Here is a 23,701-nt window from a genome sequence, read left to right on the forward strand (position 1 = left end):
TGACTAACCTCCTTTACAGTTGTTCAGTGAACCCAATTCTTACACAGGTCTCTCTTCATTTGCAAGTTTGCAGTAAAATCCAGAGAATTTGGAGGACACTCAATAACTGGTCTATTTTTTCCTTCTCACTCACCAGTTAAGGCCCAACCTTGAAGTAGTTGTAGGACTATCATTCCAGCATTGGGCAGCAGAAGTAGGATTAGGTATTCAGAGCAAGGCTCAACTACATGGTGTGAGGCAAGCCTAAGCTACAGGAGACATTGCTCTAAACAGAAAATATAAGCAACAGAACTTGAGAAAAATGGACAGAAACTCTTTTTGTTCTTTTTTTTCTTTTTCTTTTTTGGTTTTTCGAGACAGGGTTTTTCTGTGTAGCTTTGCGCCTTTCCTGGAACTCGCTTTGGAGACCAGGCTGGCCTCGAACTCACATAGATCCATCCGGCTCTGCCTAACGAGTGCTGGGATTAAAGGCATACACCACCACTGCCCGGCGAGAAACTCTTAATGGCCTGGAAACAATGAGGAATAGGAACAAATAAGAGATAGAATAGTGATGGATTTAAAGAAAATCGAATTTGAAAGTTTTTCTTGAAAGCATTCATTCCTGTAACACAGGAGTTGTGCCATCTAACATCTAACTTAGAGAGCTTTTCTTTATCATGAATTGGTTCATGTAAGAGAAAGCAAGCATGGAGGCCCGAAGTCAGAGAAATCAACCCTTTTAGGTTGGTGGTATCATTTGGGAAGTTAGGAAATGCTGCCGTTCTGGAGGAAATATGTCACAGGGGTATGTTTTGAGAATTTACACCCATGCACCATCTCCAGTTCCCAGGCTTTGCTTCATGCTGCAGGTTAAGGATGTGATTTCTTAGCCTCCTGATTTAGCTGCCATGTCTGACACTTGTTGCCATGCCACTTTCATGGTGGACCTGTAGCCCTCTGGAACCTGAGCCAAATTATATCAATACATTATATAAATGTAACAGAATAGAACGTAATGCCAATCCATAAAGCTTTACACCTGTATTAGTTGTTTCCTGTAATTGAAGAGAACAATGATATCTAAAACGGTTACATTATTGTTTAAATTCATATTATAAGTGAGACTGTTATAGAGGGAAAGTTACCCTGACTGTCAGAAATCAGGCCATTTCTATAGTTGTGAAAGGAAGGTCTCCTGAATACCTACAGCTTGAGGAGAAAGAAATCCTAAGTTGGAGGAAGTCAGAATATACCTGAAGCTGCGTTCCCATGTGGGATGGTCTCCACGCAGGTTGTGGCAATCCTCCTGTCTCTGACAGAGAACCATGACAGCTCTGCTCCCCTCTACTCTGTCTGTTACCACTTTGCAATATTCTTCTAATACTTTCCCAGCAGAGGTGTGCATTGCTTCTCTGCTCGGTTCCATTAGGGAGTTTCCCAGCAGAGATGTCTGTTTCTTCTCAGCACTGGCCTAAATTGTTACTTCTGTGCTTCACACAACTAAGGGGATTCTATTGCTTCTCTGCTGGGCTCCACTAGGGCGTTTCCCCAGAGAGACTATGCTCCATGATGGAGAAAAAAGCTTTTCACACAAAACTCATTCAAGATATTTATTGAGGAGGGGAGAATCCAGGAGAGTGGTGGGAAAGGGCACCTTCCAACTGAACATGCACATGGCTATAGGGATTCTTAGGGGTGGAGTTTTTCCACTAAAAATATTTTCAGGGTGGGAATTGGTCTCATTACAAACTCTGACCTTTGACAATCTTAGATTGGCTGGATTTCATGTTAGGGACTGGTTGACTTTCCTGCTCAAGGATTGGTTGGTTTCATGCTACTCATGTGTTTTTCTTTGGCTCTGGTTTCAGGACCAAAGTGTGTGTGTGTCTCACTGGCTCTGGTTTCAGCGTTAGGATCTGTTTCTTTGGCTGGCCCTTTTACCCTACACATAGGGCTTCATAAATACAGAAATTTATTTTTTCCATGAGTTTGCAGGTGCAGACAATATTAAAGTTGACATCATAAAGCTTGAACAGATTGTTGACACTGTCGATTTTTTTCTACAGAATACTGTTGTATAACTGAATGTAAGTGTGTTGACTAAACATCTAAACAAATACTTCATATTAAGAATTCCCCAGTATTTTTTTTCAGGTCCCCAAATACTATTGTACTATGCAAAGGCTTTAATGCATTGATTGCACACAAAAGGTTTATTTCTATGTAAAATGCAAACTTTACAACAATGACTATATTTATTGGGTTTCTTTGCAGTATGGTTTTTTCAAATGTTTTCGAAGACTACTAGAATAGACAAAGTCTTTACCACACTGATTACATTCATAGGGTTTCTCTCCAGTATGTGATCTTCTATGTGCTTGTAGACTTCTCTGTGAAGAAAAGGTTTTACTACATTGATTACATTCATAAGGTTTCTCTCCAGTGTGTGTTCTTTCATGTATTCGGAGTTTATTGTGAAATGCAAAGGCTTTACCACACTGATTACATTCATACGGTTTCTCTCCAGTATGTGTTTTTCTATGTCCTTGGAGACTACTACGTAATGCAAAGGCTTTGCCACACTGATTACATTCATAGGGTTTCTCTCCAGTATGGGTTCTTCTATGTGCTTGGAGACTACTCTGTGTAGAGAAGGTTTTACCACACAGATTACATTCATAAGGCTTCTCTCCAGTATGGGTTCTTGTATGTAATTTGAGAATTTTCTGTGTAGAGAATGCTCTACCACATAGATTACATTCATAGGGTTTCTCTCCAGTATGGGTTCTTTTATGAATTTGAAGACCACCCTGTTGTACAAAGGCTTTACCACATTGATTACATTGATAAGGTTTTTCTCCAGTGTGTGTTTTCATATGCATTTGGAAGTTATTGGGAAATGCAAAGGCTTTACCACAAAGATCACATTCATAAGGTTTCTCTCCAGTATGTGTTCTTTTATGCATTTGAAGATAACCCTGTTGTGTAAAGGCTTTACCACACACATTACATTCATAAGGTCTCTCTCCAGTATGGGTTCTTATATGTAATTGGAGATTTTTCTTTGTAGCTAACGCTTTACCACAGTGATTACAGTTATAGGGTTTCTCTCCAGTATGTGTTCTTTTATGCATTTGAAGATACTCTTTTTGTCCAAAGGCTTTACCACATTGATTACATTCATAGGGTTTCTCTCCAGTATGTGTTTTTTTATGTCTTTGAAGATGACGCTTTTGTCCAAAGGCTTTACAACATTCATTACATTCATAGGGTTTCTGTCCAGTATGTGTTGTTTTATGTCTTTGAAGACTACTGGAACATACAAAGGCTTTTCCACACTGATTACATTCATAGGGTTTCTCTCCAGTATGTGTTCTTCCATGCCTATGAAGATGATTGTCGTATGCAAAGACTTTAACACATTGAGTATATATAGAAGGTTCCTCTCCAGTATGGCTTCCTTCATGCCTGCAAAGAAAATCAGCACATGTAAAAGCTTTAGCACATTCAGTACATTACTGAATCTTTACATCTGTATGAACTGATTTTGCAGTTTGGTACATTTGTAAAGAGGAATCCCATGTTAAGATTTTATCAGTGTTTGCACTCATGTTGTTCCTCTTCATGAGTGGTTGTTTTGCATTTTTGAAGATACTTGTGATGGTTAGATTATTTTTTAGAAGGTACACATTTACAGAATCTTTTTCTGTATAAGATTTTTTTGTACTTATTTCAAGAAAACTGGAAAACCTCAGAATTTACAATGACTGTTCAAAAACTTTTCTATAACTATGAGTCATACTACATTTGCTAAGTGAAATAGGACAAAGAGAAGTATTTACACAGTTCTAGTACTCATACAGCTTTTCTACAGTGTGAGTTTGTTGATGTATTAACAAAGGAGCTGGAAAACCAATTACTTGTATACTTGAATCAAATTGAACAAGTATACTCAACATGGACACTCCTATATATCTTCTAATTGTTCTGAGAGAGAAGTGTGTTACATCTTTCCTTATCCCTGTGCTCATATGTCTTGTATCCAGAGTGACATATGATATACCTAGTAAAATAGAATAACAAATAAAAAAGTTTCCACATTGAATTCACACAGTTTGATTTTCTGTTCCTCACAGACATGTGATAGAGTGATTAAAGTTTCTCCACCACAACTGCCCCTTGACACTTGACTCTAACTGCCCCCTCACTAAATTTAGCAGTCACAAAGAGTTTATGCACAATGCTAGCTTTAGCATGGATTACGCTTATTAGGGGGTTGACGATATACTTATGACCTCTTCATTGTGTATACGTTTTATAATATGAGTAGTATGAAATAAATGGATTGGCAGTCTCTCATGGTGCTAGGATTCAAATGGTGATATCTGTTAAGGCATTGTTTCCTTGTCTTCTTTCTTAAAAGACTGCCTTCCAAGTGAAATTCACCTACCTAAAACTGAGGTATATGGTTTTAAGTGAATCTAATAATCATCAATGTACTTTAAGCTGTGCTTATGTACACTGTTACTTTCATTTAAAACTTTCAGGACACATTACAGTTTTTTCAGAGGCATATTTGTATCAGCTTGCACATGAAAATTACCTTTCATGTCTTCTAGAATTTTGATGGTGTTTTTCAATATTATGGTCTTCCCAACTGTATCCTAAAATATAGTACCAGAAAATGTATGGTATATTATTGAAAATTGGACAAAATTTAACTTAATATCTTTAGTGAACCTTAGAACCATGCCTGAATTATTCACCTCATTCTTCTTTCTCAATCAAACAACAGAAAAGCATCACTAACCAAGGAACAGTTCTCCCCTATTTTAAACATGAAGGAAAATTTAGTCTTACCTATAGCAGTGAGGTTACTGTAGGTCTCCAGCATCACATCTTTGTAGAGAGTCTTCTGAGATGGATCCAGCAAAGTCCACTCTTCCAAAGTGAAGTCAACATGCACATCATCATAGGTCACTGTATTCTAAAATATCCCATACATGTGTACAACAGAAAGTATGATACTGATGACATTGCATATGTATACTTCTTTAACAACACAGTCATATAATTCTGGTGCTCCCCACACTTATTTCATGACATAGACATTATAATGGAATTTCCAAGTCACTTTAGATGGCATATCACCTTGCAAGAGAAATGTGTATTAACAAACATAGACAAGTAAAAAGATCAACAGTACAGAGTACACATGAGAGAAATTGTATGAACAATTACTCACTACAAAAAAGAAAAATAAGATGGAAAGCTGAGTGTATTGGCTCATGCCTTTAACCCCAGCACTCAAAGGGCAGAGGCAGGTATATTTGCCTCTGACTTAAATGTCAGCCTAGTTTATGCAATCTGTTCCAGGACAGGCAGAAATACATATTAAGATGCTCACTCCCATGCTAAAATCAGCCAAATAAACAAAAAAGTTAGAAAGAATTGCCAGGTGGTGGTGACACATGCCTTTAATCCCAGCACTGGTGAGGCAGAGGCAGGTGGATATCTCTGAATTTGAGGCCAGCCTGGTCTACAGAGTGAGTTCCAGAATAGCCAGGACTGTCTCAGAGAAACCCTGAGTTGAAACAAACCAAAAAGAAAGAAAGAAAGAAAGAAAGAAAGAAAGAAAGAAAGAAAGAAAGAAAGAAAGAAAGAACTCAGAGTTTTTTACTCATTTCCTATAAAGAGTTATGCATTCACTCCAGTTCTGTACTCATCTTCCAGAAACCTGAATTGCCCAATTTAAACTCTAACATCAATAAAATTTTACTGAAAGACTCTGCATGTACAAACAATTTTTAATGGACAGATGGAAACATTAGCAATATAAATGTTGATCATAAATAATCAACACAGGTCAGGAGATCGCTCAGTAGTAAGGAGCTCTTGCTGGTCTTGCATATAGGTGGGCTTAATTGCCAGTACTTACATGGGGGAATCAAAACTATCTATTACTCCAAGTTCAGGGTGTCTCAGACCAGCTTTTGATCACTATGAGGACCAGGTAACCATGTGGTGCATAACCATACATTCAGGTAAAACACTCATATTCATTTTAAAAAATATCAAAATAAACACAACAGGCAGGAAGAAGGTCCTGTACCTGCATGACATCCTAGACGTACCTAATAACTCAGAAGGCTCATGCGGTATTAATGTCATGAATATTTGCCATCCAGGGAAACAGAATTATACCCTCTGCCAAATTTTAAATTAAACATATGGGGGAACTTCGGTACAACAGCATATGTTTGACATGTACAAAAATGAATATTCCAGGCCCATCACCCAATAATATAAAAACAAAAAACCCAGTAATATTGATCCATCTTTAATCCTAGCACTAGGGAGCCACAGTCAGGGGTATCTCTGAGTTCAAGTCCAGCCTGTTGATCAGAACTACTGTCAGGACAGCCAGGGCAAGACAGACAAACTTTGTCTTAAAAAGCAAACAAAAAGCCGGGCGGTGGTGGCGCACGCCTTTAATCCCAGCACTCGGGAGGCAGAGGCAGGCGGATCTCTGTGAGTTCGAGGCCAGCCTGGGCTACCAAGTGAGTTCCTGGAAAGGCGCAAAGCTATACAGAGAAACCCTGTCTCAAAAAACCAAAAAAAAAAAAAAAAAAAGCAAACAAAAGAACAAAAAAAGAGAAAAGAAAAAAAAGAAAAGAAAACATATTAAAACAGCAGGCTACCAAACTGACTCAGCACTGAATAGTAATGGCTTCTACTGTATTTATGTAATTTATGGGTAGAGACTATTATGGTGGTGAAGGCATGACAGCACAAGAAGGAAGCAGGCTGATTAGATTCAATCACAACAGTAGATACAAAGAACAGTCAATGGGTTGAGGCTATCCCATCCCCAATGAGAATTTCATCCAGAAAGGCTCTTCCTACTAAAGGTGTCACAAGCAATCAAAAGAAAATCACCAAGGAGATACACATGTTCAAATATATCATCCTATCTGGGAAGTTTTCATTCAATCAACTACAATGTGACCCAGTCACATTAGACTGGGTCTAATGTCACTATAGACTCATAGTCATCCATGAAGAAAAGGCATTTAGTCACTTCAATGATCCTCATAGTCTGCAACAGACCCTGAGCTGTTCTATGTCCAAAGTCTCTTCTGACATGCAAGACAAACTCTTGACAGTAACACATAAAATCAGAAAGCAAGTCATATCTTTCCAACAATTACACAGAACACCATTCACATTCCAAAAGATAAATGGAGAACTTCTGAGTGAAGATTGGACCAGGTTAAGAATGAAGCACAGCAGGACAAACATCAAATCCTGTAGTTCTGTCTCAGATGCATGGAACTTCAGTTTCAAAGGGCTTGGATGACCCTATCCCTGCAATTTCTCATACATCTCTCTCTTTGGTTACTTCCATTCACTATATTCAGCTAGGTCTCCATGGAAGATGTCTCATAGCTTAGGTATCTCAACATCTTGTGGTCTCAAAATGAAACCCAGGCTGTTGTGGAATATTGTGCTAAGATGTGTTGCATTTGTTTATACTGTGGAACATTTGTTTTAATGATGCAAAGATGTGTTGTATTCTTTTATGTTGCATTTGTTTAACTCTGTGAAGCTGTGATACTTTGCCTGTCTAAAATATTTGACTGGTCTAATAAAGAGGTGAATGGCCAGTAGCTTGGCAGGAAAGAATAGGCTGGGCTGGCAAGCAGAGAGAAAAATGGGAAGAGAAATATGGGAGGAAAAAAGAAGGAGGAGCAAGAAGAGGACCCCAGGGACCAGCCACCTAGCTAATCAGCAAGCCAGGCAGAAAGAAGTAAGAAAGGTATACAGACTACAGAAAGCCCAGAGGCAAAAGATAGATGGGATAATTTAAGTTAAGCAAAACTGGCTAGAAACAAGCCATGCTAAGACCGGGCATTTATAAAAAAGAATAAGCCTCCATCTCAGTAATTTATTTGAGAGCTAGGTGGCAGACCCACAAAGGAGTAAAAAAACAAAACAAAAACAAAACAAAAAACAAAAAACCAACACCAGGTTCATTCTCACAGCTTCATGCAATGACCTCTCACAGTCTCTTAACTAGGTTTCTAACCCTGCTAAACATTGATGCCTGCAACAATGCTGAACTGCAACCTGGAACAGTAAGACTAAGAATTCATGACCTTAATTTTTGATTCTTTCTTGTTTCCAGGACCAGCACATGATAAGTGATTCTGCAAAATTTGACTTCTTTATTGGGATGGACACTAACACACTTGGACCACAGGTGCAGCAGGTTTTGTATGAAGTTGCTTCCTGGGACTAGAATTCACTTTGCTTACTCCTTCCATAATTAAAGGTTTAGCTGGATATGGTCTTACCCTTAGGGTACCTTACTAGGATTCCATTCCAGAGCAAGGGCCTTTTTTTTTTTTTAAAGATTTGTTTATTTATTATGTATACAGTGTTCTGTCTGCATGTATCCCTGCAGGCCAGAAGAGGGCACCCGATCGCATGACACATGGTTGTGAGCCACCATGTGGTTCCTGGGAATTCAACTCAGAACCTCTGGGAGAGCAGTCAGTGCTCTTAACTGCTGAGCCATCTCTCCAGCTCCTAAAGACATTTTTGTTTGTTTTGTTTTGTTTTTTGTTTTTCAAGACAGGGTTTCTCTGTATAGCTTTGCACGTTTCCTGGAACTCGCTTTGGAGACCAGGCTGGCCTTGAGCTCACAGAGATCCGCCTGCCTCTGCCTTCCGAGTGCTGGGATTAAAGGTGTGGGCCACCACCGCCCGGCAAGGGCCTTCTTTATAATGGTGATAAACTCCTTGAAAATTCCTGCCTGTTTCAACACTTGACTGCTATCTGAAACTACCTTTTCATTTTCATTTATTTCTGCCCAACTTGTTGACTTATTTTTTTTATTTTTTTAACTGTAGGCCTCAGTGAGTCACCAATAATAACCAAGCAACCAAGATTCAATGTTCCATTTAAGAAATTATCATGGGCTGGAGAGATAGCTCAGAGGTTAAGAGTACTGGCTGCTCTTCCACAGATCCTGAGTTCAACTCCCCGCAACCACATGGTAGCTCATACCCACTGGTAATGAGATCTGGTGCCCTCTTCTGTCCTGCAGGCATAAATGCAGACAGAACATGGTATATATGATAAATAAATAAATAAATCTTAAAAAAAAAAGAAATTATCGCATTATTTTTTAATTCTGTCATACTTAATTTCCAGGGCATTGGCAGAATAAGAAAGATATTGGAGCCAAAATACCACAACAATAATGTCTACCTTAATTTTTCATTGAGCCTATTTCTGACTGAAATCCTGTGATCTCAACCTCCACTTTCTGCCATTACTCTCAACATTCCCATCTTCCTGATCCTACAAGAACAGACAATTAAGTTGTGTGTACAACTTTCTATTGCTTTTGCTACCTAAAGTCCTGATATCTTCCACATTTCTCCAAAAGAAAACATCCCAGGTTCTACCTAGCAACAACATCATGTTTCCTGTTCCATTTTTCTATTCTAACATGCTTGTATGCTGCTGGGATTATATCTACTAACCAAAAGCATCTCAGGCAATGAACAGGTTTATTTGGCTGATTCTGTCAGATCACATGCCACCATTTTGGGAGCTTAGGATAGAAACTCAAGCTAATAACTGAAGGCAAAACCCATGGGCAAAGATTGTTTCCTGGCTTTCTCTCTTGCCCAGTTACTGTCTCATGATCAGATAGCTCCCTTTTCAGCCTAGGTAGGTCCACTTTCTTAGGGATAATTCCACCCTCAGTGGAGGAGCCTTCCCACATCAATCATTAATCAACACAGACTCTCACAGACACAGCAGTTTCTGGCTATTATGAATAATGCCACTATGGAAATAGTTGAACAAGTGTCCTTGTGGTAGGATGGAGGAGCATCATTTAGGTACATGCCCAAGAGGGCTATAGCTAACTAGGTCTTGAGGGAGATTGACTCCCAATTTTCTGAGGATTGCATATTGATTTCCACACCTGCAACAGCAATAAAACCCCTTGCTCCATGTCCTTGCCAGCATTAGCTGTCACTTGTGTTATTGGACTTAACCATTCTCACAGGTATAAAGTGGAATCCCAAAGTAGGTTTGATATGCATTTTCCTGATGGCAAAGGATGTTGAACATTTCTACAAGTGTTTCTCAGCCACTTTAGATTCTTCTACTGAGAATTTTATTTAGAGGTGTACCCCAATTTAATTTGACTATTTGGTTTGTTGTTGTCTAGATTCTTGAGTTCTTTATTATCCTGAGTGAGGCAACCCAGAAGCACATAGACAAACATGGTACATACTCACTTATAAGTGGATATTAGTAGTTAATTGAAGTACAGTCACAGTAATCACAGTTAATCACAGTACATACAATCCAAAGATGCTGAGAGGCCCAGTAACAAGAACGGCAATAGGGGTGATGCATGGCTCTCCCTGGGAAGAGGAAATAGAATAGATGTTGTAGGTGCACCAGAGGCAGCTGGGGATGGGAAGAGGAAGGATGGGGTGTGTAAGGAAGGGACACAGAGAGAGAAGTCAGGCAGAGATGACTGGAACAGCAAAGCTTATTAGGGGCTATGGAAGCAGTGCAGAGCAAATTTCCTGGAACCTAGAAGGGTGACCCTAATGAGGACTCCCAGCAATCAAGAATATGGAGGCTGAACCAGCCACCTTCTGTAACCACATAAAGATCCCAATGGTGGGACTGTGACACCAAGCAAACCACAAACCTTTGACCCACACTTGTCCTGCCTGGAAGATATGCTGGGGCAATGGTGGCTCTTTGCTTCTGTAGTGGCCAACCAATGACTGGTCTAACCTGAAGCCCAAGCTGTGAAAGGAAGCCCATGCTAACACTGCCTGGAAGGCCAAGAAGGGGAACTAAGATGCTCAGACCTAGGGGAGAACCATATACAACTCACCAAGGAAGAAAAAGTGAAATGATTTGTACATATTTTCTGCTATAATCATATATTTGTGCCTAGCCCAACTGTCATCAGAGAGGCTTCTTCTGTCAGCTGATGGGAACACATGCAGATTCCCTACTCAAATATTAGTTTGAGCTTGGAATCCTGTGGAAGGAAAGGGAGAGGATTGTAGGAGCCAGAGGGGTTGAGGAAACCAGAACATGGCCCACAGAATCAACTTAGCAGGGCTCATAGGGCCTCAGAGAAACTGAAGTGGCAATCATGGACCCTGCAAGGCTCTGTGCCAGGTCCTCTGCAAACATGATATGGTTGTTTAACTTGGGGTGTTTGTGGGACTCCTAACTGTTGGAGTCATGGTTTCTCTTGACTTTTTGCCTGTTCTTGTGACCCCTTTCCTCCTATTGGGTTAGCTTGTCCAGCATTGATATGAGGGCTTGTGACTAGTCTTAAGGCACTTTGTTATGGTGTGTTTGTTTGCTATCCCTGGGAGGCCTGTCCTTTTCTGAAGAGAAACAACAGCAGTGCATCCGGGAGAATGGGGATTTGGGGGTAGGGGGATTGGCTGGAAGGAGTGGAGGAAGGTGAGGCTGCTGTCAGGATGTATTGTATGAGATAAGAATCACTACAAAGAAAAAATTTAAAAAAAGAATACATTGAGTTTAACCTCCATGATCCTCATAATCTGTAACAGCACAAACAGCGTAAATATCCACAGTCTCTTCTGAACCTCAGGACAATCTCTTGACTGTCACATCTTGTAAAATCAAGAAAGAAATTACGGATTTCCAACGTACAATGGCACAGGATATGTTCTCATTTAGAAAAAGAACGTGCCCCAAATCTAGCCCCCATTTCAGGCAGATGTCCCCTGCTCATGTGCATGTCACACCAGTCAGAAGAACAGGTAAGCAGGGCACTAGCCCATGAAACTTCCACACTTTCTAACATTTCCACAGACACAATCCCCCACCAACCCTACAGCTGCCAACCCCAAGGCCATGACTTTCTACATTCCCACAGACACACTCCCCAAGCAACCCTTAGCTGCTGCCCCCAAAGCTATGACTTTCTACATTCCTAAAGACACACTCCCCCACCAACCCTACAGCTACTGGGCCCAAAGCCATGTTCCCACTCTCAAACTGGATGGCTATCTGCTCTTCAAGTGCAGACCACACCAGCTGGAAGACCACGTGGCAAAATGAGGTGAAGTCTCCCTGATGGACCAAAGACCATGCCAGTAATCAGAATTCCACATAGGACCTCACCTATGGACCTCTCCCATTCTTTCAACAACCCCAACACTATCCCCAATCCCACTTCCTTCCTCATCTCTGTGATGTAGCCTCCAACTTAGGTGGAGACCCCTTCCTCAAAAAGGACACACCATCTGCCATAAATCCATGTAGGCCACCTGCCCACAGACCTCCCCCACTCTCTCAGTGTCCCCTCAACACTATCCCCAAGCTCCCTCTCCTCTTTCTTGTTTCATCCCAGAACTTGGGCAGATACTCCATGCTGGAACAAAGGCCACACCTAATGCCAGATTTTCATCCCCCAACTTGGAGTGAGAACCCATGTTCAAATAGGACACACAGACCAGAAGACCAGAGCAAATAAAAACTAAGGAACAAAACACACATCCAACAAGGGTAAACTGAGAAATCAGCACCTAGACCAAGAAAATCAGAGCAAACCCAGATACATGGACACCAGCATAAGAACACAATCAACAACAACAAGAGCAATGGTCACCACCAGATTCCCACTGTCCTACTACAGCAAACCCTGAATATTCCAGCACAGTTGAAGCACAAGAGGCTTAAGACCAACTTTATGAGGATGACAGAAGTCCTTAAAGGGAAGTGAATAAACCCTTTAAAGGAAGCCAACCAACCAACAGTTGAAGGTAATGAATCTACTGAAAATGGGAATAGAAGCAATTTTTTAAAATGGTAACTGAAAGAATTCTGGATTTGAAAATCTAGGTAACTGAACAGGACCTGAAGAGGCAAGCTTGACAAAAGAATACAGTTCATGGAACAGAGAATTTCATGCTTTGAAGACATGACAGAAGAAATTGATAACCTGATCAAAAAAATGTTAAATCTAATATTTCCCTGAACTATCACATCCAGGAAATCTGGAAAACTATGAAACAACCAAAACTAAGAATAATAGAAATAGAAGGAGAAGAATCTCAGCTCAGAAAATATTTTCAAGCAAATTCACAGTTGAAAGTTTTCCTGACTTAAAGGGCATAGAAAAATACAGCCCACAGAATCACCTAAGCAGGTTTCATAGGGGCTCACAGAAATTGAGACAGCAATCACAGAACTTGCAGGGGTCTGCACCAAGTCCTCTGCATATATGTTATAGTTGTGTAGCTTGGTATTTTTGTGGGACTCCTAAGAGTGGGAGTGGAAGGTGTCTCTCACTGTTTTGCCTGCTCTTGGAATCCTTTTCCTCCTATTGGATTGCCTCATCCAGCCTTGATATGAGGGTCTGTGCCTATTTTTACTGTAACTTTCTATGTAGGGTTGTGTTGTTATCCCTGGGATATCTGTTCTGTTCTAAAGGGAAATGGAGGAGGAGCATATCTGGTGGAGAGGGGAGCAGAGGAGAGGACTGGGAAAAGAGGAGGGAAGGGAAATTGAAGTTAGGATGTATTGTGTGTGAGAGGAATAAATTTTTAAAAAAGAAAAAAAAAGGAAATGTGGACACATAGAGGGAAGATTGGACCAAGGCAAGACTAAAACTCAGCAGGGCAAACAGCAAATCCTGTAGCTCCATCTCAGACAAGTGGGGCTTCATTCTCCAAGGTCTTCCATAGCTCTATGCCTGAAAATTTTCATACATGTCTCTCCTTTGCTATTTCCACTCCCTGTATGCAGCTTGCCATGGCAGATGTCTCATGGTTTGGGTATTTCCTGTCATCTCAAAATACAACACTGCCTTTATCTTCACACCTTCATGGAATGAGCTCTTAGTCTCCTCAATGGGTTTCTGACTCTGCCAAACATAGATGCGTGCAATAGTGCTGAAATAAAAATCACAGAGGAAGAAACTATGATCTATAAATTTTGCATCTTTCTCATTTGCAGACCAGTATGACACAGGCTGTTCCACCCCCACCCCCAAATTTGGCTTCTAAGTTGTGCGAGATGCTACCAACCATGCACCAGAGTTGCAGCAGGTTCAGTATTAAGTTGCTTCTTGAGATTAAAAATCAAGTTGCCTATTCCTTGAATAAACTGAAGGCTGAGACGGATGGAGTCTTACCCTGACGGTACCTTTCTAGGTTTCTAATGCCGAGAGGGACCTTGTCTTCAACAGTGCTAAACATCTTGAAATTTCCTGCCTCCGCTTCACCACAGGGCTGCCATGTGAAACTGCCTAGTGCTGTTTTTCTCTAAGAAACTGACTTTTCATTTCTTTCTGCACCACTTGTTTCTTTTCCACGGTAGACCTGAATGAGTCATCAGTAATAAACACCCAACAGAATCTATACTTTGTTCAAGAAATCAGCCAATTACGTTTTAATTCTGCCTTACTCAATTTTTCAGAAGTGGAGAAAATAGGGATTATCTGGGGACAAAATACTATACAAATGCCCTCTAGCTACATTTTTCATGGAGTCTATTTCCCACTGAAATCCTATGACCCTAAGCTCCACTGTCTGCATTACTTTCAACACTTCCATATTCCTAGTCCTACAAGAATAGGTGATTAAGCTCTGTGTGCAGCTTTCTATGGCTTTTGCCATCTAAAGTCCTAATGTCTTCCACATTTCTCCAAAAGACAGCATTTCTACATTCTATACAGCAACAGAATCACTTTTGGTGTACCATATGTTGTTCTAACTTCCTTTTTTCTTGCTGTGATTAAATTCTCTAACCTAAAGCATCTCAGGTTTATCTGGCTGATATTTGCAGATCATAATCCACAATTGTGGGAGCTTAGGATAGAAATTTAAGCTAGGAACTAAAGGCAAAAACCACAGGGAAACATTGTTTTCTTTCTTGCCTGGTCTTATCCATCTCAGGCCCACTTGCTTCGGGTATTACAACCTCAATGGAAGAGCCTTCCACACCAATCATCAAACAATTCAATTTTATTGTATTGTATACAATCACAAACAATAACTAGTGATTCTGATCTGGGCATAGCCTCTATTGATATTCCCTCAGATGAGTGTAGGCTACATCATGTTGACAGCTGAAGCTCATTAAGACAAAGAGACAATAATAATATATGAGAAGATTTTAAAAATACAAAACCATTATATTAACCACATCAATCACTTAAGCATCAAAAACACAAACATGAACATGGTAACAACTGGAAAACATAAATATGTCAAGAAATGAGGAGAAGCAAGCCTCTAAGATCAAGAAGAGAAAACCAAAACTGTCTCTCCAAAGAAAGTTTCCAAAACCAACAAAAACTCAAGGAACTGATAACATAAGAAATTTTCTCAATACAAAATTGGTGAAGGTCCATCATTTCCCAGAAAGTGAACAATGAATATAATTAGTTTATAATTAATAAAATCAACAACATGGATGGGGTACCACTGACAAAACAAGATCAAAGAAGACCAACAAATATACACTATGGTCCCTTAACAACAACAAGATTCTAATCAAAACCAAAATCCAAAAAAATCACTGGCCATCACTCATGCTGGACACACTCTGGTTCTCTTCTTTACCAATAACAGAAAATGAGTTGGGTAAAGAGGGTGATCCACAAAAATTGGAGAGATTCACTTGAAGCCTTCTGATGTTTTAACTTTATAGAAAATGGTTTGACTACTAAAAGGATATCATTCTCTTACAGTAAAGAGGAGGAAGTCTGTTAAGATCACTTAGACACCATTTTGTTTTCTATGATTGATGATTGCTTGCAAGTCTGTATCAGAGTGAGGAAATGAAAACTTTTTTTTTTTTTTTTTTTTCTGAGACAGGGTTTCTCTGTGTAGCTTTGTGCCTTTTCTGGAACTCACTTGGTAGCCCAGGCTGGCCTCGAACTCACAGAGATCTGCCTGCCTCTGCCTCCTGAGTGCTGGGATTAAAGGCATATGCCACCACCACCCAGCGAAATGAAAACTTTTTTTTTTTTTTGTTTTTTTGTTTTTTGAGACAGGGTTTCTCTGTGTAGCTTTGTGCCTTTTCCTGGATCTTGCTCTGTAGACCAGGCTGGCCTCGAACTCACAAAGATCCACCTGCCTCTGCCTCCTGAGTGCTGGGATTAAAGGCATGCGCCACCACTACCCAGCGAAATGAAAACTTTTTAAAACAAAGTTCAAGATAGCAGATTTTTAGAGAATCAGTGTATGATTTGTATTATATAGCTAAGACAACTTGTTTTGCTCTAATTGCTTGATAAGTCACAGCACTATTGACAACACATTTATTGCTATTATTTGGCATATGGTTGTGCATGACAGAGAATGTCTTCCATATGTATACAGGTGACACACACAAAAAGAGGCTGTTAGATCCCTTGCATCTAAAACAGTAGATAGTTATGAGCCTCCCAACTTGAGTACTGATATTTGAACTCAGGTCATCCCCAAAAAGAATATGTGCTGAGCCACCTGCCAAGACCCATATTACCTTTTATCCAATAAACCAAAGATCTGTCACAAATTAACAAACAACAACAACAACAACAAAACCTAACTAAATAAGAATTAAAGAAATGATCCTTGGGAACATGATGCATCAAAATTAAGATGTTGTGTATATGGAAAATCTGCAGAATAAATAGAATCCAATGACAATGCCCAACAATTTATAACAGGAAAGCTGATTCCAAAACTACATGCAAAGTGGAAACACTCAGAAGGTTCAATGGGATTATTAAAAAAAAAAACAGTATACAGATTGACATATTATGACTTCTATATTTACTACAAAGATACAACAATCAAGAATGGGTACAATATTTGTAAAAAAAAAAAATAAAGGGAATTGAGAGAAAAAGCCAACAATAAAATGGGAAAATATAGTCAACTTTTAATAAAAAAATCCAAAGGAAACTCAGCCAGGAAAAGTGTGATCTTGACCAATGCTACCCAGATACCTATGATTCAATGTGTATAGAAATTAAAAAAAAACACAGACTTCACAACTTTCACAAAATTAACTCAAAATGACCCTTAAACTGTTGTTTCTGACCCTCCAGCCACTGACGGTTCATCCAAAGACAGAAGCCCTATGCTCTAGAACTCTCTCTGCAAATGGAGGTGATCTCCTGCTATGGCTCTGCAGCCCCTTATGCCCCCTTGTGGTTTCAGGTAAACCCAGCCCCACTGATGCCAAATCCCAATACAACATAGAAGAATAATTTATAATCTGCTTCCTGCCACATCCACCATGGCACAAGATGTGGATTCTGCCCTATCTACCTGCCCAACACCAGAAATCTCTGCCTATCAGAAACTCCTTTAGTCCCTTGGAACTAAACTTTACTGAATCATAACATTGTGGCTGATGGTAGCAAAAAGTGAGAAGCATTCTAAACATGTATTGCTGAAAGATGATCCACATCATCATCTTTCTACCAGTTTCTAAACTATTTGTAACAAATTTTAAGAAACCTGAAAGAGGAATGCCATATTCAGAACTTCTAAAAGTCAGACCATCAGTTTCCAATCTGTCTTCCCACTGAACACCAAAAGCAGTGCCCTTGTGTGCACACTAGACAGTGATATTACCAGCATTATATCCTTCCATGCCAGGGCTGCAGTCTCCCCCTCCCCAGGAAGTTCAGACACGGTAAGGCTCAGAGGACAAAGGCCACTGCCCAGGTCACCACATGGACCAACAGAACCACAGTCTTGCTCATGGTCCATCCAAATCCCAGCAGAAATGACAGCACAACAGACGTGCTCCAATACCCTATACTCACCATGGCATGGCTTGTGGTCTTCCTTACAGCTCACTACAGAAGAAGCAGAGGAGAATATCAGAAACTACCTGAAAGCTATCTACTGCTGGTACTTCTGATTGATAAGCCTTTCCATTGGCTAGGGCCACCCAGCTGGGCCTCAGAATATTATCAGCTTCCCTACTGGGGGATCTTAGATCAAATGACTCAGCACAGTCTCTGCCCTTCCAGCCCAGCAGCCAGGGCCCTTGTCTAGAAAGTTTGTATTTTAGTAGACATTCTTCCACCCACCAGAGTACCTCCTGATCCTCATCCAAAGCACAGGGTCCTTTGTGTGCACATTCCATTACACACTCAATGTCCAGTGCAGCCAACCCATTGCCTCATAGCTGGGCATACTGCAGCTAAACACAGGTCACATTCACACAGTAAATGTTTTACTGTGTAACTGCTGTTAAGGAAAAACAGGCCATGAATTAGAAAACAATGAGGGGTCATGGTAGGGCTTGGTGGCAGGAAACAGAATGTGGATATGATGTAGTGATAATCTCAAAATATTATTTTGAAAAGTTAAAACAGGCTTTATGGCCATGTGATCCAGAGACTAGGGATTTGTTTTAGAGTACATCTGAGATTTCTCACACCTCTTCTCTCAGGATGAACATCTTAAACTAGAAAATTAACAGTTCTGTTAGGTAGGGCCACAACATTTTACACAGATCTTCTATTTTGGTTGAACTACTGTATTCAAAGCAATTTGGTTTAATAGTAAGGTCAGTCCTTCATGCAGATTCTAGACTGCCCTGGTGTGTGGAACCCAAGAAATGGCCAATCAGGACATTATGAAGTATCTAGAATTGATTACTTAATTCCACATTGCTAATCTCAACGACTGTTGAAGTGTGAAAGCTCTCAACCTCTGTCCTGCCTCTCCCTTTCTGCATTGTGACTTTACCAACTTCAAGGTTGGTTTATGAAAATAATTCTTGCACAGGTCCCTCTTCATTTATAAGTCCCCTCTAAAAGCAGGGAGATTGGAGGTCACTCATTAACTGGTCTTAAAACAAGAGATTTATAAAATAATAAAAATAATGTAAAGCCATAATGTATTTTTAAGATTTAAAAGAAACTTAGCTAGGGGTTGGGGACTTAGCTCAGTGGTAGAGTGCTTGCCTAGCAAGCGCAAGGCCCTGGGTTCGGTCCTCAGCTGGGCACGGGGGGTGGGGGGAGACATGACAAAAACAACAACAACAAAAAAAAAACTTAGCTATATTGACTTTGAAGAAGAGTAGGCCTTCTCCTAGTAGAAGAAATGTCATTAATAAGAGCTAGACTGATCCTGTCCATATGCACATGTTGGCTTCTGAGATCTATTGCCTGACACACAGTTACAGTCAATGGCCAGTTTCTCAAACCTCTGAGCTGACATAACTGTGTCAAGCAGAACTGACCATATCTGCATAGGAGAGTGGCCTAGTTGCAAATTCAATATTCACTGGCTCAAGATAACCTTCCCAAACACACTGTACACCTACATAATCTGGTTTGTGTTCTCTCACATGAGATGAATTAATAAATGCTGGGAAATTACAAAATCACTCCCACTTCCACAATCGGATCCTTTCTCCTTTCTCTCTCTCTCTCTCTGGTTTTTCGAGACAGGGTTTCTTTGTGTAGCTTTGGAGCCTGTCCTGGAACTCACTCTGTAGCCCAGGCTGGCCTCGAACTCACAGAGATCCACCTGTCTCTGCCTCCTGAGTGCTGGGATTAAAGGCGTGCACCACCACCACCCGGCCAGATCCTTTTTCATAATAGTGACTGCAGCAGCTGATTGCCTACCATTTCCCCTGCTGTGTACCCAAGAACCTATTCCTCCTATTTGGTCTGAAGACAGAAGCAATGTTCCACATGTGGATCCTTCTCCTGTGATTGCATTGGATGGTCAACTACATGACTCAAATGGATAATTTTAAAACTCTGGGCAGGTACAGTCATTTAACCTAAGAATTTTCAAGGTGTAGTATAGAAGACAGAAGATCACTTCCCTGGAAATCAACAGACTGGAATCAAGGCCACCTGAGTCAACATAAGAGAGCTTGTCTCAGAAACACTTCTAACAGGATCAAAATGCAGCTGTTGGAGAATTAACATCCCTTCCCAAGAGCAAATCACTCCACACACTTACAACAATAAAGAAAAATCTCTTTAATAATAGTATGCCTCCATCTCTGGCTAGTGTTCAAAGAGGGACAGCCTAGACATATACTGTATTCCACATATGCTGTCCTCAAGTGTCTTTTAGGTTCATGCTTCAGGTTAACTTTGAACAATCTAAACAGAAACAGCAAATTGTAAAAGTCTAGCTACTTAGACAGATGGGAGAGTTACACAGCAAATATATTCCCAGAATTATTTCTTAAGTACACCATTGACTTGAAACAGCAGACCCTATTTCATTGACAGTGTCCTGAGGTGGAGGTGCCAGGGAAGAGAAAGATAGGAAAAGTAGAAGGTAGAAAAGATGTGGTGGGGAGGTCCTGCACAAGCTATGTCTCATGCAAGTAGCATCTTAAGAAGAACAGTATCATCCTCTCCTGCTTCCAGAGGGGAAATGGAAGGCAATGGGAAACATCTATGAAGTCAGCAGAAACTATAATACAATGGGACAAACCCAGGGAAAAGACTAATCAGACAATGCTGCATAAGGGGAACACAGGGTATCTCAAGAACGTTACTAAGCCCACAGTTGTCTTGGGGCTGATCACCATAGCTCCATGTAGATAGAGGGAAGTGCTGGGCTCTCAGGATCTGAAGCCACCCCTCCACAAAGGATGGGCCCAGACCATTACCAGCTCTTCCAAGCACATCCCTGGTTTTAAAGAAGGAGCTCTGTTTTATTTTCAATCTATCAGGCCCTCAGGGTAAATTCCCAAGGCCTAGGACCCAGGCCATAATTAGCTTTCCCAAGAAAGTTCCTCCTCCCTGCGTGACCGCCTAAAGGAAAGCCCTGCTTGATCAGATAAATAACACTACTTTACATTCCAAATACTTGCCACCTGGTGTCCTCTTTCCCATCTGCCAGAACTACGATTTTCTCAGGAAGAAAACTGGAACTTTATGGCACACCATGCCTTAAGGTTGGCTGTGACCCTGTAATGCCTCCTTGAGCAGCTTGTTAGAGGCCTGTTCTTTGATACAGGCATGGACCCAAGTGGTTGTGGTTTGGAGCCAAACTATCCTGGGGAACAAATGTGTATCCTAGCATCTCAGTCCCTAACTGGCCTGGTTAGCATACTACTATCTTTGGGGTGTTTCAGAGGCAGTCCTCCCTCAGTTAAATTCTACTTTGAGTAATTACTTCCTCCTAAACTTTGGTAAATGCTTTATATCACCAATTCTACACTTCAACATGACAGCTTAGTAGTGCAGTGCTACCCAACACATGAGACGCCTTTTATAACTTCCGCAAAAACAACTAACTAGAAATGGTCTTACACATAAAGGTAAAAATTCAAAGTTCTGAATGTCTAAGAGCTCCTGGAGAAACTAAGCCGCTCTGAGTTTGACAGGCTGCTTTTCAGGAATGTAACAAAAGCATGTTGAAGTTGACTACAATGATCTTTCTACACACGACACACAGCTCCCTGCTCCCAATGATCTGTGAAGATGCAGCCCACAGAGGAAAGTTAATCAGAGGCATGCCTCTGGGTCCAGGGAGTTGCAAGGACCACATGGGACCTCACAGGACAGGGAATCCGGCTGCAGGTTTCCACCCAGAACGCCCCACCGGCTTCCGCACCTCCCCATCTGCTCCTCCTCAAGTGGAGACAGCAGTCCCTCGCTCACCTGGTCACGGTTTCCCATGCTCTCCAGTCAGCTCCCTGCAGCAGCAGCACTCACAGCACAGCACACAAGACCTCTCCCGCCAGCTCCTCTTCAAAGCAAAGCCTGAAGCCGGGAACCCGGAAGCGCCCTGCACCACTTATGACTGGCAGGTCGCCTGGAGGGTCTGATTGGCTAGTGAGTTCAAAGTGACACGAGCACCTCCCATAGGGTTACCCTGTGCTTAAAGACACAGTACCATGGTTCCTGACCCTCTCTTCCAACTCAGACAAATACCTTTTCTAAATCAGCAGACATAGACATTTCAATAGCACTTGCCCCTGGCTCTAATAACAGACCCTGCTATCTTCCTGCTCTCCACAGGCACTTCCCCTTCTTCCTCCTGGACACAATGTGGCTAGCTAGATTGTACAGCCCTCCATACTACGTAGGTGGAGTGATTCCCTATCACTCAGTTAGAAGGGTGCCTGAAATATTAACAACTAAAGAGGGATTTAAGAACACAAAAGGAGATATTTGTTCTGTGGCTTCACACCGGAGTCAGGTGAACTGAAGGTACTTTTTACCTGGTTGTCACAGGGACTTCTGAAATCCAGAAAAGAAAAGCAGGAACTAGATCACAAACAAGATAATAGGTCTTTCTCCCATCAGAAGGCTGCATGATGGCTCCATTAATTTAGGAGTTTTATTCCTGAAATTCAGAGCAAACTGTTGGCAAATGAGTAATAATAAAAAGAGTAGTCTTCATGGAAAGTTCAATATTTCAATACTTAGAGAATAATGAAGCCAGGAAGAATGTCTTTATAAGCACTATTGTTAGCCAGCACATCTTCCTCAGTGGGCAGGTTAAAAAGAAAAAAAAAAAAAAACAGCTGCACTATTCAAGGTTCTCTACATGAACATGACCAGTAAAATGAATCTCTACATGTATGTATAAAGTCAAATTATTGGACTGTCTCACAAGCTGTGGCCCAGCTACTCCAACAGTGGCTGTCTACCAATGGAAATTTGAAGTTGTTCAGTCCCTTTGACTGGATGTCTTAGCTGGTCTTCAGTATACAACAAAATTACCAAAAAGTAGGTTCTAATGCTAGTAAAGGAGTGAACTTGGTAGCCAGAGCTAGGGCAAGCAGGCAAAGACAGAAGGCTTCCTTCTTCAATATCCTTTATGTATGTCAGCTGCTGCCAAAAGGTGCGGTCCAGATTAAAGGTGGATCTTATTGTTTGTTTGATTGGTTTTTTGGTGTTTTTGAGACACGGTTTATCTGTGTAGCCCTGGAACTCATTCTGTAGACCAGGCTGGCCTCAAACTCAAAAATCCAACTGCCTCTGTCCCCTCAGTGTTGTGGCTAATGGTGTGCACTGCCACCAAGCAGCTAAACGAGGATCTTATCACCTCACATGATGCAGATTAGTCTTTAATTTCAAAACCTTTAAGAAAAATTCTTCACAGATATACTCAAGTCTTTGGGTTTTAGTTAATTCCAGAGGTAGTCAGTTTGACTACCAAGAATAGCCATTACAACAGCCAAGACAAAAAATTAGAAAGATTTCTTACTTGAAGGAGGTAAAGAGGGCATGGGAGTTATTTCCAAAACAATGTCTTTACTAAACAAAGGAAGCATGTGGATTTTACTTACGGAATCTTGACATGTTCTCATAGAGTTCTGCATATTCCTAAGCATGCTCAGTCAACAAATCCGCTTCTGAACATGATCACAATGTAAAAGCAGAGACATTCAGGGACATTCTTACCTCAAAGCCATGTAAGAACATACATAAATTATAAGAATGATGGAAAGAAATGCCTCTGGCCTGTTCATCTTGTACCACAAGGTCTTAGCTGAAAGTCAAGCAGATGACGCTGTGAGGGTAGACGACTGCTTTGGAGCCCATGGTGCCTGTCACTCTTGATGTTGGATCTAAAGGACAACTGTACCAATGCCACAATTCTCACAGGTACAAAAGACAGAACACAAATAGAGAAAACATCCAGGAAAGTCCACCTAACAGCACTGTATACTTTGCTCTTAG

At 40.8% G+C, this 23,701-nt stretch overlaps 2 protein-coding genes across 5 annotated transcripts in view; one reads left to right on the plus strand and one right to left on the minus strand.

Moving 5' to 3' along the window:
• LOC128115346 (zinc finger protein 120-like) overlaps positions 1–10,430 on the plus strand; it is a 44,859-nt gene extending 34,429 nt beyond the window's left edge. Inside the window, exons 3-4 of one of the 2 annotated variants that reach the window (XR_008220132.1) lie at positions 8,171–8,245; positions 8,898–10,430. The gene's annotated coding sequence lies outside the window, so the exon portion shown is untranslated. Of the gene's footprint in view, positions 1–8,170 lie in introns of both variants that reach the window. The other variant, XR_008220131.1, reaches the window with a different exon arrangement.
• LOC128115340 (zinc finger protein 431-like) lies at positions 1,580–21,787 on the minus strand. 3 transcript variants are annotated; one of them, XM_052745910.1, is made up of 5 exons: positions 21,671–21,756; positions 17,846–17,878; positions 4,843–4,969; positions 4,586–4,646; positions 1,580–3,450 (listed from the first exon to the last, which is right to left on the minus strand). In XM_052745910.1, exons 2-5 carry the CDS (start codon positions 17,846–17,848, stop codon positions 2,238–2,240), a joined length of 1,404 nt encoding a protein of 467 aa, XP_052601870.1. In that variant the 5' UTR covers positions 17,849–17,878; positions 21,671–21,756; the 3' UTR covers positions 1,580–2,237. The 3 variants fall into 3 exon arrangements, with proteins under 3 accessions (XP_052601870.1, XP_052601869.1, XP_052601871.1); XM_052745909.1 differs by lacking the exon at positions 17,846–17,878 and having other exon boundaries at positions 21,671–21,787; XM_052745911.1 differs by lacking the exons at positions 4,586–4,646; positions 17,846–17,878 and having other exon boundaries at positions 2,941–3,450; positions 21,671–21,787.
• Positions 21,788–23,701: the final 1,914 nt, after the last annotated feature.

This window comes from Peromyscus californicus, unplaced genomic scaffold, assembly GCF_007827085.1.
Source record: "Peromyscus californicus insignis strain IS unplaced genomic scaffold, ASM782708v3 Scaffold_1__1_contigs__length_55948999, whole genome shotgun sequence".
Lineage (NCBI taxonomy): Eukaryota > Metazoa > Chordata > Mammalia > Rodentia > Cricetidae > Peromyscus > Peromyscus californicus.

Excerpts from the sequence above, each read along its gene's own strand:
- LOC128115340 (XM_052745909.1), bottom strand. Across the intron at positions 4,647-4,842 it reads CAGTAACCTCACTGCTATAG|GATACAGTTGGGAAGACCAT; the intron begins GTAAGACTAAAT and ends ACTATATTTTAG. Across the intron at positions 3,451-4,585 it reads AATTCTAGAAGACATGAAAG|GCATGAAGGAAGCCATACTG; the intron begins GTAATTTTCATG and ends TTTTCTTTGCAG.